This window comes from Ostrea edulis, chromosome 9 (genome assembly GCF_947568905.1).
Source record: "Ostrea edulis chromosome 9, xbOstEdul1.1, whole genome shotgun sequence".
Taxonomy (NCBI): domain Eukaryota; kingdom Metazoa; phylum Mollusca; class Bivalvia; order Ostreida; family Ostreidae; genus Ostrea; species Ostrea edulis.
Window position 1 is genome coordinate 31,242,637 of NC_079172.1, and position 18,806 is coordinate 31,261,442.

The 18,806-nt window shown below is 42.3% G+C and overlaps 2 protein-coding genes across 3 annotated transcripts; both read left to right on the top strand.

Moving 5' to 3' along the window:
- Positions 1–12,000: 12,000 nt before the first annotated feature.
- LOC125663509 (uncharacterized) lies at positions 12,001–14,198 on the top strand. 2 transcript variants are annotated; one of them, XM_056150210.1, is made up of 4 exons: positions 12,001–12,092; positions 12,945–12,974; positions 13,224–13,618; positions 13,713–14,198. In XM_056150210.1, exons 3-4 carry the CDS (start codon positions 13,288–13,290, stop codon positions 14,150–14,152), a joined length of 771 nt encoding a protein of 256 aa, XP_056006185.1. In that variant the 5' UTR covers positions 12,001–12,092; positions 12,945–12,974; positions 13,224–13,287; the 3' UTR covers positions 14,153–14,198. The 2 variants fall into 2 exon arrangements, with proteins under 2 accessions (XP_056006185.1, XP_056006184.1); XM_056150209.1 differs by lacking the exon at positions 12,001–12,092 and adding an exon at positions 12,281–12,603.
- A 1,636-nt stretch (positions 14,199–15,834) lies between these two features.
- On the top strand, positions 15,835–17,188 carry LOC125658883 (uncharacterized). Its single transcript, XM_048890320.2, has 2 exons — positions 15,835–16,549; positions 16,637–17,188. The coding sequence occupies exons 1-2, from the start codon at positions 16,120–16,122 to the stop codon at positions 17,083–17,085; spliced, it is 879 nt and encodes a 292-aa protein (XP_048746277.2). The 5' UTR covers positions 15,835–16,119; the 3' UTR covers positions 17,086–17,188.
- The last annotated feature ends 1,618 nt before the right edge of the window (positions 17,189–18,806 follow it).

The following is an 18,806-nucleotide window of genomic DNA, read 5'->3' on the forward strand; positions in this document are numbered from 1 at the left end:
CCCGGGCGATCTAAACACCTACTTTTGAGGGATACCAGATAAGATTTACCACCCAGCGAGCCCTATGCTAGACCTGCCTTTCAGGGATACCGAGTTAATTATCAAGGCTCAACTAGCCCGGGTTCCCGGGCCCTAAAGTCACCTACTTTTGAGGGATACCAGATAAGCTTTACCACCCAGCGAGACCTATGCTAGACTTCCCTTTCAGGGATTCCGAGTTAATTATCAAGGCTCAACTAGCCCGGGTAACCGGGCGATCTAAACACCTACTTTTGAGGGATACCAGATAAGCTTTACCACCCAGCGAGACCTATGCTAGACCTGCCTTTCAGGGATACCGAGTTAATTATCAAGGCTCAACTAGCCCGGGTTCCCGGGCCCTAAAGTCACCTACTTTTGAGGGATACCAGATAAGCTTTACCACCCAGCAAGACCTATGCTAGACCTGCCTTTCAGGGATACCGGGTTAATTATCAAGGCTCAACTAGCCCGGGTTCCCGGGCCCTAAAGTAACCTACTTTTGAGGGATACCAGATAAGCTTTATCACCCAGCGAGACCTATGCTAGACCTGCCTTTCAGGGATACCGAGTTAATTATCAAGGCTCAACTAGCCCGGGTTCCCGGGCCCTAAAATCACCTACTTTTGAGGGATACCAGATAAGCTTTACCACCCAGCGAGACTTATGCCAGACCTGCCTTTCAGGGATACCAAGTTCATTAATAGGGCTCAACTAGCCCGGGTTCCCGGGCGATCTAAACACCTACTTTTGAGGGATACCAGATAAGCTTTACCACCCAGCGAGCCCTATGCTAGACCTGCCTTTCAGGGATACCAAGTTAATTATCAAGGCTCAACTAGACCGGGTAACCGGGCGATCGAAACACCTACTTTTGAGGGATACCAGATAACCTTTATCCTAATTATGATGTTCTTAATCCTAACCCTAATTGCCCGCCTAATTAAAGAATCAAGTCCCGTGGGTAGAGTATTTAAGGTGTGGGCACAGCGTGGGTGTTAGATCCTCCGGAAATCGCCAAGTTTTAACGTTCCCCAACCCCCGGGACGCTAGGGGTTTTTTTTGGACAAAGTTATGGTCAAAATTCCTAAAAAGGCGAAAAATGCCCTTAAACTCTGATTTCCCATAAAGGATCAGATAAAACTAATTAGGGGTTGAATAGGGGGTCAAAATTAAGGGCTAACCCTCTGGGAAGGGATAGCCCAGCACCCCTAGAAATATGGCTCAAAGGGACCCAGGAACGAGGATGGTCTGAGGGGTATACCCAACTTACCCTATAATAATGTCTAAGTATAAAAGTACTTCATTTTTTGGGGTTAATAGTATGTTTTTCTTTATCCTTGGATTTTTACTGGGATTTTTACCCTGGTCCGAGGGGCAATGGTTGAAAACCTACCCTCCCAAAATTGCAGCCCGACCCCCCAACTTGGGGGGTGGGGATGGACTTTGAATTTTTTAAAAGTTTTTTTTAAGCCAAGACTGGCCCTAAAATCTCATATCGGTGGCCAGTTCGAGCCTTTTTTTCAACCCCCACCCCGGGTGCTAAGCGCCCCCTCAGAGATTTTTTCTGGGTGGGGTAATAAAGAGTGGACCCTGCCCTACGGATCTGGCAAGTTTTGCACCTGAAATCAGCCTGGAAAGGGGATAAGATGATGTTTCACTAAGGTAGCCACTTGCCCTTAAAGTGCAGGGCTCGCCCTAAAAGGGTTTTTTCAGGGTTGTGCCCCTTTAGAAAAGAGGGTTAGACCCCTTCTTTTGACCCCAAAGGACCCCCAACATTTCAGGTCGGCTCCTAAAAGGATATTACAGAAGAAGTCAAAGGCGACGGGTGACACTCCAGTTATTTCCCGGAGGCCTTGGGGGTGGTCTTGGCCCCTAGCCCCTATTTTCAACCATGGGGCAATAGAGTGGGGCCAGGTCATGTTTGGGTGCAAAGGGGTCTTCAGCCCCAAAGACTTTGGCTCAGTGAAGAATCAAAGTCGCCGACTCGCCCCAAAAGGGTGGGGCTAGGGTGGGGGTCAGACGGACCCTTTACCCTTGACCCAAGCCCCTGATTTTTGGGGCCCGAATTGCACAATCATTTCTAGGTTGGCCCTGTAAAGGTCAACAAGATCCCTCAAAGGATCTTGGAGATAGCGTCTTTCAAAAATGGCCCATTTTCGCCATTTTGGCCATTGGGGGACTTCAGTCCTGACCCCATATCTTCGCTACCCTGTACGACTCGAAGCTGTTCTTTTGGGATCTCAGAGGGGAGATTTGGGGTCCCATTTCACGTGAATGTCGATTCCCTAGCACTAAGGCTTCTAGGACTTCCGACCCTTCAAAAAAGTGGAAAAAAGTGAAAAAATCGACTTGGGCCCCACTTGACCCCTGATTTCAAGGGGCCAAATTTCCCCCATGGGAGTCGAGGGCTGTCCCTTAAGAGGTCCCTCGCAAAAATTGAAACCCTCCAACCCCCTCGACCTTAGGGCAACGACTCTTAGAAAAAAGTTCAAAAATGGAAAACATGGGGTCCATTGGGGAGTTGTTGTCACCAAACCTTTTGAGGATAGACAATGCCTTTCTAGGACTGGGTAAAGCATAGATGGGCTCAAAAGGGGCCAAAACTCAGTCTCCTTGCCCGCTCGGTTTCAGAGTTACGCCCCCTCAAAAATGACCCAAAATTCGAAGGTCACCATATGGGCCCTTCGACCCCAAGGGGCCAACAGACCCCATGAGGGGCGACTCCCATCCCTATTAAGGGTCCTCCGGTAATTTGAGCTCTTTAGCCCATCAGTTTCGGACCCTCGAAAAAATGATTTTGAGGTGATGACCGGGAAGGGACAAAATTCCGACTTTTCAAAGAAAAAGGGGCTCACTGGCCCCGGACCGGTTGGGGTCGCGTCCCCGAAGGGCCCTTCAGCTCATACTAGACCCGGTAGCCCCAACACCCCCCAAAAAGTTATTCAAAAAAGATCAATCGTGCGAACAATGCTTGCATGGGGCAAATTGGCCCCAAGGGGTCCGAGGGGCATCCCATGGAACGGGCCTCGAACCGATTGGGGGCCCCTTGCCCCATCCGTTCCAGAGCACCAAACCTTAAAAGAAAAGGAGTACTCCCCATGGGATTCCCGATGACTGGAGGGGCCATGTCACCCCATGGGGATTTCGGATCGCCCCTTTCCGAGGGCCCCTCTTTCAAATTGGGGACCCTTTGCCCCACTTCTGTAAGGTAGTCATTTTGGCCGTAAAACACTTAGACAATTTTCCAGGACCCAGTAGCCTTTTCTGCCCTCAAAGTAGCCAAGTAGCCATATAAAAATCATCCCTCTTTTCAGCAAGCACGGTGACCATACCTCGAGACCTAGGGACCCCATTTTCCGCACAGGAACTCCCAGAGAGGAGCTCTGTTGACCCCTAGAAGAAAAACTCCCAACAAGGGTCGAAAGTGGATTGGGGTCACCCCTTTAGAAGGGTGTGGTCAGGGTGGGTATTTAGCCTCCTAGCCCCAACACGGCCCCATGGGGCCACAGAGTGGGGCCCCAACATTTCTAGCACAGAAAGGGGTCTGGTATGGCCCCATCCAGTAGGTCTCAGTCCTGACTATAAAAATGTTGGCCCCGTCCCTGATGGCCCCTGACCCTACTGGGGCTCTGGGACCCAACAGGGTTCGAGATCGTCACCTTCCAAGGACCCTCTCCCAAACTGGGGTATCCTAGCCTCATCGACCCTGGACCTACAGGTCTTCCACTAGAGGGTAATCACTCTGGAAAATCCTGTCCCAGGGGGGCAAACTGGACCCATGGGGCATCAGGGGGCCCCATCCAAGGTCCTTGCCCCAATTTCAGTTCCATAGCCCCTTCCACTCCAGAGCTAAAAAATTTGCAAAAAAGGTCCAAAAGGGCAAAAGGGGCTCTTTTGGAGGGTTCATATCTCGGGACCCGAAGTACTTGGGGATCCAATTTTTTGTCCCCCGACCCATCGAGGGGTTCTCTTACGATCTCTGGAAAGGCAGGTCCCTAAAGGGGCCCACAATAGTTTAGGGTCACCCTCTAAAAAGGGTCATGTCAGGTAGCATTTTTGGCCCTTAGCCCCAAATGGACCCCAAGTGGGCACAGAGTTTGGCCCCACTAATCTTCCAAACAAATAGGATTAGGTCTGACCCCATCATGAGGGGTTCGACCAGTGGTTAAAAAATTCTAGCCCCACCCCATGGGTCTGCTGACCCCAAGGGGACCCATTTGCCCCACAGGGGCCGAAAACGGACCCCTTTTAGGCCCCATCCCAAATTGGGGCCCGCTAGCCTCATCGACCCCAGCGCTACACGTCTACCAGTGAAGAGTGACCCATTTTTCAACTCCGGCCCCAAGGGGGCAAACTGGCCCCAGAACCCTCGAAGGCGACCCCTCTCAAGGTCCCTCTCGAACTTTGAGTCTTCTGGCCCCACAAGTTTGGCAGTGACCCATCTTTTAAAAAGGCTGTTATTCAGGTAGCCAAAATGACCCTAAAAGGTAGCCAAAATGGCACTTAAACAAAAACGTAAACAATCCCAAAAGTTTGAGAGTGAGCCATTTTTTTCAGATTGCGGATTTTCCGGTAGACAAAACGGCCCTTAAAAAACGTTAAAAATCCCCAACTTTCGATTGCTCACATCTCGGGACCGAAAGTATCTAGGGACCTCATTTTTTGGCCTTGGATCCCTCGAAGGGCCTTTGGTTTTTCCCCGGAAGAACAGATCCGTAAAGTGGCCGACAATAGTTTGGGATCAACCTCTTCAAAGGGTCATGTCGGGATAAGGTTTTAAGCCCTTTGCCCGAAATCGACCGCATGGGGCCATACAGTGGGGTCCAATAATATTAGCCCTTTAAAAAATATGGGGCTGACCCCCATCAAGTGGGGCTCAGTCAGCAGTCTAAAAATTCTTAACCACCCTTTTGGGACCCCTGACCCCAAGGGAACAAATTTGCCCCACAGGGGCAGAGAATGGACCCCTCTTATGCCCCAGCCCCAATTGGGGTCCTCTAGCCCCATCAACCCCAGAGCTACAAGTCCTCGAGTAAAGGGTGTCATCCTGAAACACTTGGGCCCCAAGGGTCAAATGAGCCCCATGGGGCTCCAAGCCGCTCTCCTCGAAGGCCCTTGCCCAAATTTGGGTCCCCTAGCCCCACCCACCCTCGAGCCCCATAATTTGCAAAAATGGTCGAAATCGGCAAAGGGGGGCTCTGTTGGAGGGTTCATATCACGGGACAGGAAGTACCTAGGGACCGCATGTTTTGGCCCTGGACCCCTCGAAGGGTTTTCCGTCGACATCCTGAAGAACAGATACTTAGAGGGGCCGGCAAAAGTTTGGAGTCACCCTCTTAAAAGGGTCATGCCGGGGTAGGGTTTTAAACCTTTTGCCCCAAATCGACCTCATGGGGCCATACAGTGGGGCCCATAATATTAGCCCCTCAAAAAATTGGGGGCTGACCCCATCAAGTGGGGCTCAGTCGGCAGTCTAAAAGCGTCGCTTATACCTCTGTCAACGTTTGGAATCACGTGATAATATAATCACATGATATAAACAATTATTCTCGTTTCCTTTCCCTTTAAAAGTAGTGCACAGAACACTGGGTAGAGAATGGCGCACTATGTCGAGTGCACGAGACATTCGAGGCGTTCCGATTGGGTTGGGACCTAGATAAATTGGTACCCTGTTGATCTCGCTTCTCTCGTGTGTAGCACCAATCAGTAGGGAACCAGTTTAGGACCTAAGGTAGTCTCTTGCAACCAGACGCTCGGCTGTCTCCAGAAATCTCCGACGAGCAGAGATTTTCGTTGCAGATTTGCCGAGACAGCCGAGTGTCTGGTTGAACGAGACTAGACCTAGGTCGGGTATGACGTAACAATGGAAGCCGGGAGCGGTATGACGTAGGAATGCAAGAGCGTACAAACTCCCCATCGAGGCCTCACTGCGTCACCTATGTATAGACCTCTCCTATGTGACGCAGTACAATATACAGATTTGTATATTGTGAGTCCGCGATTATCACGCGGGCAAATAACACTAAAGAAATAGTTCGTAGTTAAAGCTTGAAAATATTGACATCAAGAGCATATATATAAAAGTATGGATTTTATTTTAAATATAAAATGATCAAAAGATCATCAAAGAGAAGGGAGACTCTGTTCAAATTATAGTGTAAAGTAATAAACTTGTTGTTTACGTTCTTGATTTGAACTATTTACGTTTGACGTTATGGTTCTTTTTTCGTCATTCTACAGTGACGTCACACAGTATACAATCGCTATCCCATAATGCCTAACTGGAAGAATTTGGTTCGTGAGCAAACGAACTCTGGCGGAAGTTTGAAGAGCGATATGACATTAAGTCGAGCATGACGTAACAATGGGAGTTATTAGCTTTACGTCGGGATAATAACGTTAGAAAAATTGAAATAGCAGAGAACACAATGACGTAACAATTGCAGTGATATGTGATATAGGTGTAATGGTAATTTGTAGTATGGGTGGTGTTATGTGGAGTATGGGCAGTGTAATAGTATGTGGTGTATAGGTTGTAGTTGATAGTGTATGGGTGGTATACACCACATACCACCACCCATACAATCACCTATATCACCTCCTATACATACGTGGTACCACTGGCACACTTATTATTAACACCTTTAAACACTACACCGACTTTATCGATTTTTCCCTTGTCATTGGTACGTCATAGCGCTCTTGCCTTTGTCATTTTTTTCTGCGCTATCATTACAACATAGCGCTCCCAACTTCTATTGTTACGTCATATCCGACTTGACGTCACAGGTCTCTTGTATTTTTATATCATACCCTAAACTGGTTCCCCGCTGATTTGCAAGAGAATCGAGGTCAACAGGGTAACATTTCATATCATACCCGACCTAGTTCATCCCAATCGTAACTACTCGGCTATTTTCGCAACCGTAAATGAACCTCATATGTGGATCGACGCCATCAGAGTCTGTTACCATGTGTACAGAAATGCAACTATGACGTCACAGGCGTACGTTACAATATGAAACACGAGCTTTCAAATGCATTTAAGATATCATACATGTCTAAGGTATTCTACCACTATTATTTTTTTACTTTTATGTTTATGTATTGGAGTGAATAAGACGTTAATGATACCAAAACTAAATCTCTGGTGAAAATATAAATAATACATTGTACAAGGATTCGGTTTTGGCCTTTTAATCTAATCCACAGGCGCGCTTCCGGCGAAGAAATGCATTAATTTGATGCAATTCTTGCGCCGATCCACGTCCGAGTCTTTTTACCGGTTACGGAAAAAGGCGAGCGCGTGATCCGATTGAGTCCATCCTAATCCTACGTCATTGACATTTTACGTTATGGTGCTAATGGCTTATATTGTTACATCATCACTTGACCTTTGACCCACCTATCAATGCTGTTTATACTTACAAGGAATGTGATATTGCAGAAAAGAAGGATCAATTATACGCGTAACTCTCAATTAGATTTTTCACCCAAGATTTATAATAAATCATTTCTTTTTATGGTAATGTTGGTATATCAGTAACAATTCTGATTATATATAGTTGCAATGTCTCAAGTTCTCTCAATGCAATGATACATGCTTTTGCCCAAACTATGATGATATATCTTGAGTATATATTTGTATACAGATAAAAATATTATTATTATCTTATCTTCACTCAATGGACTTATTAATTAAACTGTAAAATCAAAATAAATGAGGAGCCTTTTTTTTATACTGCAGTCGGAGAGAGAGGGGTAGAAAAAGAAAGGGAGAGAGAGAGGGATGGATAGAGAGATAAAGAGGTGAGAATGAGAGAGAGATATAAAGAGGAGAGGGTAGAGAGTGAAGGGAGAGAGGGGAAGGGTGGTACAGAGAGAGAGGAGAAAGAAGACAGGAGATAGAGAAAGGATGGGAGAGACATGGAGTGGGGAGAGAGAGGGTAGATAGAGAGAGAGCTGTGGAATTAGACAGGAGAGAAAGAGGATAATCAGAGGAGGGAGAGGGAAAGAGGTTAGAAAGATGGAGATAGAAAGAACAACAGAGGGAAATATATATGGAGAGAGGTTAAGAGAGAGAGAAGGGGAAAGAGGAAAGAGATAAAGAGGGGACAGAGAGAAGTTAAAGGGTGGGAGAGGGAGGAAGAGAGAAGAGAGAGGGAAGAGAGACATAGGGCATAGGAAATAGGAAGGGTGGGAGAGGGAAGGATAGAGAGAAAGAGGAGAGAGATTAGAAAGAGAGGAGGGAGAGAGATGGAAGAGGAAGGGTGGGAGAGGGAGCCGAGCGAGAGAAGGGAGAGATGGGGAGAAATAGAGGAAGGATGAGAGAAATGGAGGGAGAGGGATAAGGGGAGAGAAGAGATAGGAGATAAACAGGGGAGAGGGAAGAGAGATAGGAAGGGTGGGAAAGGAAATGAGAGAGAAAGGGTAGGGGATATAATTATGGAAGAGGGGATGTGGTAGAGAGGGAAAGAGGGCGAGAATAGGGAGGGGAAAGAGAAGAGAGAGAAGAAAGAAAGAGATAAGAGAAATAGAGAAAGAGGAAGGATTGGAAAGAGATAAAAGGAGAAGGTGAGAGAAGATAGAAAGGGAAGAGGGGAGAGAGATAAGATGGGTGGAAAATGGAGAAAGGGTGGGAGAGAAAAAAGAGAAAGAGAGGAGGGAGAGATAGACGGAAAATGGAAGAGGGAATGCGACAGAGGGAGGAGAGAGATGGGGAGAGATAGAGAGGAAGGATGGGAGAGAGAGATAAGGGGAGAGAGGAGATAGAAATGGGGAGAGGGACGAGAAAGAAAGAGGAAGGGTATAAAATGAGTGAGAGAAAGGGTGGGGGAGAGAGAAAAGAAAGATGAGAGAGAGAGAGAGATGGAAGAGAGAGAGGGGGAAAGTGGAAGAGGTAGAGAGATGGGAGAGAAAAGAAGAGAAGAGAAGAAAGACATGGGGAGAGATGGAGAGGGGAAGGATAGGATAGGGAGAAAGAGATGAAGGGGGAGAGAAAATAGAGGAGATAGAAAGGGGGAGAGGGAAGAGAGATAGGAATGGTGGGAAAGGGAATGAGTGAGAGAAATGGTTGGGGAGAAGGAGAAGAGGAGAAAGGGAGAGAGATAGGGAAGAGTAGGATAGGGAGAGAGATAGAGAGAGCGGGAGGGAAAGGGTAATGAGAGGAGAGAAAGAGAGGAAAAGAAGGAGTGAGAGAGAAAACATGGAGACAGAGGATGAGGAAGGGTGGGGAGAGAGGGGGGCAAGAGAGAAAGGGTAAGACAGGCATGGAGGCATTGAGTAGGGAGAGATAGATTAGACCGAGAGAGAGTGAGAGGAAAGGTGGGAGGAGGTAGAGAGACAAGAGAGCGAGAGAAAGAAAGACAGTAACAACTAACAGCCAATATCATATGTGCACACATTCATTTACAAATTATCCTAGCTGATGAGCTTAATCAGTTTATCAAAAATTAAAATTCCGTACTAAATGTTGTTTTAATTTGATCTAGTCAATGCAACATGGTGATTATTTCATAACGTTTAAGGATGTCCATGGAGATTTTTTTATCATTACAGTGTAGCGTCATTTCCATTACAGTACGAAGTGTTTCTCATTTACTAGTATTATACACCTTAGTTCCATAGTAATAACTATGCTAGGCGCGAAATACGTTATTGTAATAGCTTCATTTGTGCACAATAGTCGTCAAAGGCAGCTTAGTAAAACAGCATAGGAATTGGCTTAGCTGTCCAAGGATTACTAACTCCGTATCTCTAAAAGGCAGATCTTATGAATCGATCTTTGTATAGGAAATCAAAAATACTATCCTTAAAAGGCAGATTAGTACCGTAGCCTAAAAATCGTACTACACTCGTCGTTATGCGTTGCTGATTAACTCAGTATCCCTGAAAGGCAGGTTTACCAAAGGGCTCGCAGGGTGGCAAAACTTATCTGGTATCCCTCAAAAGTAGGTGTTTAGATACCCAGGAACCCGGGCTAGAAGAGCCCTATAAATTTACTTGATATCCCTGAAAGGTAGGTCAGATATAGGGCTCGCTGGGTGGCAAAGCTTATCTGGTATCCCTCAAAAGTAGGTGACTTTAGCGTCCGGGACCTTGGGCTAGTTGAGCCTCGATAATTAAATCGGTATCCCTGAAAGGCAGGTCTGTTATAGGGCTCGCTCGGTGGCAAAGCTTATCTGGTATCCCTCAAAGGTAGGTGACTTTAGCGCCCGGGATCTTGCATCGGCAAGTTGAGCGTCGATAATTAAATCGGTACCCCTGAAAGGCAGGTCTGATAAAGGGCTCGTTGGGTGGCAAAGCTTATCTGGTATCCCTCAAAGGTAGGTGACTTTAGTGCCTGGGAACTTGGGCTAGTTGAGCATCGATAATTAACTCCGTATCATTGAAAGGCAGGTCTAGCATAGGGCTCGCTGGGTGGTAAAGCTTATCTGGTATCCCTCAAAAGTAGGTGACTTTAGGGCCCGGGAACCCGGGCTAGTTGGGCCTTGATAATTAACCCGGTATCCCTGAAAGGCAGGTCTAGCATAGGGCTCGCTGGGTGGTAAAGCTTAACTGGTATCCCTCAAAAGTAGGTGACTTTAGGGCCCGTGAACCCGGGCTAGTTGAGCCTTGATAATTAACCCGGTATCCCTGAAAGGCAGGTCTAGCATAGGGCTCGCTGGGTGGTAAAGCTTATCTGGTGTCCCTCAAAAGTAGGTGTTTAGATCGCCCGGGAATCCGGGCTAGTTGAGCCCTATTAATGAACTTGGTATCCCTGAAAGGCAGGTCTGGCATAGGGCTCGCTGGGTGGTAAAGCTTATCTGGTTGGCAAAGCTTATCTGGTATCCCTCAAAAGTAGGTGTTTAGATCGCCCAGAACCTGGGCTAGTTGAGCCTTATTAAGTAACTTGGTATCCCTGAAAGGCAGGGCTAGCATAGGCCTTGCTGGGTAGCAAAGCTTATCTGGTATCCCCCAAAAGTAGGTGTTTATATCGCCCTGGATCTTGAGTTAGTTTGGTCTTAATAATTAACTCGATATCCAAAAGCAGGTTTTGAGGAATGGTCTTTTTAGTGAGTTATAATGTTGAATGAAAGTTTTGAGTTTATTTTGTGTACTGAATGAGGGGGGGGGGGGGTAATTAAAATAATTTCTATGATTAACTTTTGATCAAAAATACCCTTCTGTACTTTCAAAAATAATTTCTAAAGATATGTTACTTTGACCACCGCTAGATATCATCAGTTTTGCTTTTAATAAGACTTCTTATTAAATATTATTTTTTCCATGTTGCATTCGCTGTTTTATCTACTTCCTAGGGGCGAGATCGAAAGTTCAATGTCTGACAAAAAAACTAGATTCACATAGTTTTTACGCCCCCCCCCCCCCCCCTCCGCCCCCACAACGACCCCCTAAACTAGATATGATGAGTGTTTAAACTATAATCGATTAACAAGTAAGAACAAACGAGTATAAATAACTCTGTATACCCTATCTTCTGTTTATTCACAAATGAAAGTGTAGATTAAAACTATCAAATGTTCATTAAAATGTAATATCGTCATGTAGTTTTAACAGTCACTTGTCTTTCTCCTTTTTCGACTAATGTGTAATCGATGTCGGATGAGAGAAACTTACAGAAGTTTTAACACCCCCCCCTCCTCCCCCTAACTATTTGAATTTAGATTTTTATCCGAAATCAATTTTTTGATCTCGCCCCTTACAGTTTTTTATATCAAATTTCTTACTGTTTTTAACATCTGAGAGAATTAGGGTTTGATTAATTATGTTAATTAAATAATACTCTGTACACTTTCTATCAAATCGTATTTCTCTCCATATTGCGTTCATTGCTTTATTTATTTCTTACATTTTTAATAGTTCAGCTAATTAGGGTTTAATTAGTAATCTTAATTAGTAAAAAAATCCCAACAATTTTCTTTGCCTTCTTCTCTTTACGAAATATTATTCGACGTACGACTTATCTTTCTATCTATGATCAGGGGCAAATAACTCGTGGGTCACCTGCTTTTGAGGGATACCATCTAGTCATAAATAACAAACATTGATGGTGTGATATGATCTTTGAGGTAATGAGGGGGAATTCTCACAGAGGAAGTTACCGGTAATACATCAGAAACCATGCTCCATATGGTGACTAGAGGGTGTATTCAAACCAATTATGAACATAACCTGACTATTCAAACATGATACATATATATTTGCAAAATGAAATTAGCAATATCTTTAAACACGCCAAGGCATAGATTACCTTGGGTTAATGAAAATGTTACTGCTTCCTTGACCTATTGAATAAACAGTAAGATTGATATGGTGCAAACGATATGCATGCACTTTCAAGATGAGATAAATGACGTCCGGGTAACAAAGAGGCCATTCTGCAAACGACGGTCGACCATTTTTTGATAACACATATAGCTGTATGTTGCCAGCGTTGTACGTCAATTTTCTTAGAAGGAAAACGTCATCTATTTGATTAGTATGAAAAACACCAGTCCCTCCCATCAAGATTTTGGTAAAGCATTAGTAATAACCAGTTCTGTGTTGTGATGAGCGCCATGCCACAGCTGTATAATTCACGTAAATACGTACATTCTGTTTTTGTACGGCGGATATTCTATGTTCTAAATCCTAAATGGTGTTCGATAATCTATCGGTTCATTGATTTCTTATTTTAAAAACATGCACGTGACTGTGTAGCATTATTATATAGCTCATGGAGTGTTGTACTGATGATGTAACAAGGGGAATGGCAGGAAGACTATGTCAGAATTATAATTTTCTTCTTATAATTAATTGTAATAATACTGTGTACAGCCCTGTCGCGATACCAACACGATAGCATTGATGTAGCCTTTAAAAAATGAAATAAGCTCATGGTTTGTTTGGTTTTGTTTTGTTTTGTTTTGTTTTTTTTTTAGATGGAAGGGTGTTCGTAACTTGATAACAAGGTTAGTGAAATATAAATAATATTTCTTGCCAAAAAGAATACAAATATTAACTGAGGTGCAAATGATACATATAACTAGGAAAAGGTTAGAGAAGTAAACCCTGTACAGATAAAACCATTCCCAATAAATTCTAAGCGGCCGAGATAACACCGTAATCTCTCGAAATAAGACTATAATCTCCCGAAGTCGTAAATATTCTTGACGAAGCCATGTTGATTTCTTGTTTATAATTACTTCATTCCTTCCAAGAAACGCAAACGTAGTTGGAGAAGAGACCTCTGACATTGATGACCACGTTCGGAATCTTCGGAAAATGATGGAAGGTTTTAAGATTGCAATGGATGCCCAAATAAGTCATAAGGAAATTTTGGAAAGAAAAATCAATGACCTTTCGCAGACTGTGCAGAATCTAAGGAAAGGTATCCATTCGCTGCAAAGAGAAAATTTACAACAAAACTCCATGATTACTAAGCTCCAGGCCAACGAAGCGCTTTGTCAAAAGCTGATGGATGGATTCAACAGCAATACCTCATTTACAATGAAAATGTTCGACCAGACTTTTTCAGATAGTCCGCTCCATGCTCCTGCTGCAAAGCAGTCCAAGGCTGTACTATCTAAGAGAACGGCGAATGATATACGTAAAGGTATGTATGAACAACATACTGATTTTTAATCCATGAGAAACAATATAGCACTTTTAAAATTGATTACTAGTTCCCAATGAACATTTCCTTACAGAAACGTTGTTAAATCCTGTACCAACAGTTTCATCTTCTGAGGAACCCATTGCTTTCTACGCTTATATGACTCAGCGGTTGTCGTCACCCAGCGCTTTCCACACCTTAGTCTTCGACAAAACAATAACGAATTCTGGATATGGCTACCATAATGCTTCGGGCATTTTTATCGTACCAAAAACTGGACTGTACGTATTTACATGGACTATTCAGCTGAATAAAAATGCTTACCACAGCACAGAACTGGTTGTTAGTAATGCTATACAAGGAGCAGCGTTTTTGAGTGTCTCGCAGCTTGAGGGCTCTGTTTCCGGGACTGCCATAGTTCATGCCAACCTAGGAGATGACGCTTTTGTTCGAACGAAGTCCACATACAATGCCGGTGACATATATAGTAGTGCTATTGGTCGAACTTTTTTTGCGGGGTGGCGTCTTTCTTAGTCGGGATGTTATGCTTTTCATCGTCGAAATATATGTATATCGTCTGCTTACGTTTTTCCTTCTTTTTTTGTATATACTATCAGTATGAACAAGTGAAGAAAACGAACAGTGATCAATCTCATAACTCCTATAAAGAATTCAAATTTAAGAATAGAGTAAACACGGACCCCTGGACACAAAAGAGGATGAATCAGGTGTTTAGGACGAGTAAGCATCCCCTATTGACCGGTCACAGCTGCCATGAGCCCAATATCTCTATAAGGTACACGCAGTAATCCTCAGTCAATGTCAGTGTACAAAGAGCGATCTGACATTTGATATGAAACACGCCAGACGCCATTCGACTCGATAAGATCATTTTAACAACCATAGAATTTGCAAAATGCCGCTTTTAAACGGAACTGTTAGAACTCCTTTACCATCAACTTAATTTTCGGTTTAGCCTGCCTCGATTTAAAATTTGATCATGCACAGAACATGTTTTCGCGTATCGAATCAGCTGAAAAGCATAACCAGCATTCCCAGATGATAATGGAATACTCTGACATAAATATGGGAAGTTTTATTCGCGTTTGTGACAATTTCGTTTGTCAAACAAAGAATTAATTGATGTGTAAAATATACAAGAAACAAGGAAAGGGGTATATTGATTAGCTCTAATTCAGAAAATTTTATTTTCTTGTAAAAATGTGCTATGATAATATTTTTGTACGTAAATTTAACCATTATCATTAATAACTAATTAAAAACTAAATCTAAGATTTTTATCAGAATAAAGATTTCGGTTCTATTGAATATTTAAAAATCGAGTATATCAATGAAAGGTGAAAATAACGAACAGTGGTCAATCTCATAACTCCTGTAAGGACTACAGAATAAAGAGTTGGATAAACACGGATCCCTACACATACCAGAGGCGGGAACAGGTGGTTAGGAGAATAATACAACGTATCTTGGGTCAGATACTGCCTCACGTGTTTCATACTGATTGTTAGGCCATTCTTGGCACCCTGATTTTGACTACGGATTACTCCATTTACCTGATCAAGACATGCGGCTCAGGGCAGTTGTGACCAGTCGACAAGGGATGCTTACTCCTGCGAATTAGGTCACTGTAACGTCAAGGCAGTTTCTGAAACGGCCTACATTGTTTTTGCTGACGGAAAGGGTGTTAACGGATTTTATTAATTGCTTTGAATACACAGTTCAAGAAAAACTTGTCTGTGCATCACCATGTTTACTTGTGTATCGCTCTCGGAATGCAGACGATATGTATATACTGAATCACAAATGTTCTTCAGACATTTATGAATTTGTTTTACAACATATTGATTGATTTTTATGACTGAATTATCATTCATCGACTTTCTTTGTTGCATTAGCAAAATACGATGTGCAAGCGAGATGTGTATCAATTTTCTCATTATCAGTTATTACGTATGAGGGTATATCGCATAAAATAATGACCTCTGATCTTTGTAATAACCGTGGTAAAATCTATATAGTAGTGGTATATCTCGAATCTCTATAGTTCACACCGTTAATCTATATCTCGGATCTCTATAGTTCACGCTGTTGATCTATATCTCGGATCTCTACATTATAGTTCACGCTGTTGATCTATATCTCGGATCTCTATAGTTCACGCTGTTAATCTATATCTCAGATCTCTACGCTATAGTTCACGCATAGACATCCAACAGTAATTTATTTCTTGACATAAAGGAAAGTGTTTCCCTTTCTGCACGTCCTCTGTAAGAATTCCCCCTCAACACCTCAAAGATCATTGAATATCATCAAAGTTTGTTATTGTACATCGCCTATTTACTGTAAACCTTTCTTGACATAATGGATAGTGTTTGTTGTTCTGCACTATAGTGTTACGACATTTGCATTATCATGAATGTAAAGTTACGATAAGTGTATTGTTAATAATCCACCTGATAAGAAAGCATATCGACGTCACAATGGTCCCAAAGGTCGAGAAATCAAGGAGCAACATGATTATTGTTTTCTTTTGTATTTTCTTATGTGTTCTTACGGAAAACAACGTGTATGGATATTTCAGATCGGAAAACGGAAACACCGAAGCCACAATAGTATTCAAGGAAGAAATTGTTACAGTCCAGCAAGAACAAATCAATTTTCTTATGACAAAAGTTTCTGAATTATCGGATGTTGTTCAACATCAGAAGTTGGAAATGACTATTTTGAAAAAAGAAAATGAAAATCTGGTCAGTGTTTTGTCAGACATTAAGATAACGCAGGCATTGGTTTTAAGTACATGTAAAGTAGATCATATCGAGCGTTTGAAGTCCGAAAGTGAAAGCAGTGCTTCCTCAAAATTGAAGTATCCTGATCTTGTCGCAGAAACCTTGGATTTTCATAGCAGGAAAGGTGAATACTTACAACCGAAACATCCAATTAAGTAATGTAGATATCTACTTATGTGTGAGTATTGTAATTTACTTCTTTTATCCACAGAAAGGTTACTTCTATCACAACCTCCAACCCATACGAACCCTACAAGTGGAAACGTCATAGCTTTTTATGCCTACATGTCTGGTGACTTTGTGAATCCTGGCGCCTCTCGCACTTTGATATTTGACAAAATAATCACAAATGCTGGAAACGGTTACCACAACGCCACTGGGGCTTTCGTTGTGCCCAAAACTGGGTACTATGTGTTCAGTTGGTCCATGCGTTTATTCAATGGTGCTTACCACCAAGCGGAACTGGTCCACAATCACAACGTGATGGGCGTGGCTTATCTCTACGCTCCGACGGGAGACCACACGGTCAGTAACACTATAGTCATCCACGTTAACCAAGGCGATGATGTTTTCATTAGAACCCAATCTGGAGCAAATTCAGGGGACGTTGAAAGCGGGACTGGTGGACGGACAGAATTCTCGGGCTGGAAATTAAACTAATTTAACTCAGCCCAATGCTTGATTGTAGTACACACGAAAGATTCACACAGTATAGTATTATTTCACGCATTGAATAAAGATGCCGTAAGGTAATACCAATATATTAATCGAATTCATATCTTATTCGCCTGTAACTGAAGGTATTGTATTGTCTATTACCAATAACCATACAGTTCATAGGTTTAACGTATATACACATACAATAATGTATACCATAATATGATTAGCATATAAAGTACGACATAATAGAGAAGACTATGCGGGATAGTAACATTGTAACATTAATACAATTTTCTAGTGATGCCAAGCGTAGATATAGTGTAATAAATGACGTACAATGAGGATAGTGAGGAGATTCCAAATATAATGTAATAAATTTCTGCTCTTAATTTTGAACACACCGAAAAATATTTACCCAATTTACATACTCTGTAACATTTTCTGTTGATAACAGTTGAAGTTTGAGTGTAGAGGGATTTTATTAGTAATATTTTTTTATGTATATTTTCCTAACTTCATCATGAAATGGGCAGATCAGAATAAAATCAAACTCATCTTCAATCTGTGACAAAGAGTATAATTTACAAAGTCTTTCATATCTTGGAATATTATAAAATCTTCCACGATAAATAAATTGAAAAATAAAAGAACAAATATAATAACATATTTGTGATTAAATATATATACGTAACTTCATAGAATCAGAGTGAATCTGAAACAATAAACCCGTCAAATCAGCAGAAAATGTCGATTCATGAATCATTGTCATCCTGTCAGTAATTACCGCTCGTTATTTGACGTGTGAATAAACCATTGTGATTCTTGAGAAAATCATTATAGAACTTTACTAAATATTCCCTTGTTGAACTTTGAACCCTCTAATGTGGCTCCATGGAACATAGTGTGAACCTGAGGGTAATTACAAACTACTTCACTAAGACTTTAGTACCTGAGAGTAATTACAAACTACTTCACTAAGACTTTAGTACCTGAGAGTAATTACAAACTACTTCACTAAGACCTTAGTACCTGAGAGTAATTACAAACTACTTCACTAAGACCTTAGTACCTGAGAGTAATTACAAACTACTTCACTAAGTCTTTAGTATCTGAGAGTAATTACAAACTACTTCATGAAGTATCTAGTACCTGAGGGTAATTACAAACTACTTCACTAAGTCTTTAGTACCTGAGAGTAATTACAAACTACTTCACTAAGACCTTAGTACCTGAGAGTAATTACAAACTACTTCACTAAGTCTTTAGTATCTGAGAGTAATTACAAACTACTTCATGAAGTCTCTAGTACCTGAGGGTAATTACAAACTACTTCACTAAGTCTTTAGTATCTGAGAGTAATTACAAACTACTTCATGAAGTCTCAAGTACCTGAGGGTAATTACAAACTACTTCATGAAGTCTTTAGTACCTGAGGGTAATTACAAACTACTTCACTAAGACTTTAGTACCTGGGGGTAATTACAAACTACTTCACTAAGACTTTAGTACCTGAGAGTAATTACAAACTACTTCACTAAGACCTTAGTACCTGAGAGTAATTACAAACTACTTCACTAAGTCTTTAGTATCTGAGGGTAATTACAAACTACTTCACAAAGTCTTTAGTATCTGAGGATAATTACAAACTACTTCATGAAGTCTCTAGTACCTGAAGGTAATTACAAACTACTTCACGAAGTCTTTAGTACCAGGGAGTAATA

Excerpts from the sequence above, each read along its gene's own strand:
- LOC125663509 (XM_056150210.1), top strand. The coding sequence starts at position 13,288 with ATGATGGAAGGTTTTAAGATTGCAATGGATGCCCAAATAAGTCATAAG. Across the intron at positions 13,619-13,712 it reads GGCGAATGATATACGTAAAG|AAACGTTGTTAAATCCTGTA; the intron begins GTATGTATGAAC and ends ATTTCCTTACAG.
- LOC125658883 (XM_048890320.2), top strand. The coding sequence starts at position 16,120 with ATGGTCCCAAAGGTCGAGAAATCAAGGAGCAACATGATTATTGTTTTC. Across the intron at positions 16,550-16,636 it reads GGATTTTCATAGCAGGAAAG|AAAGGTTACTTCTATCACAA; the intron begins GTGAATACTTAC and ends TTTTATCCACAG.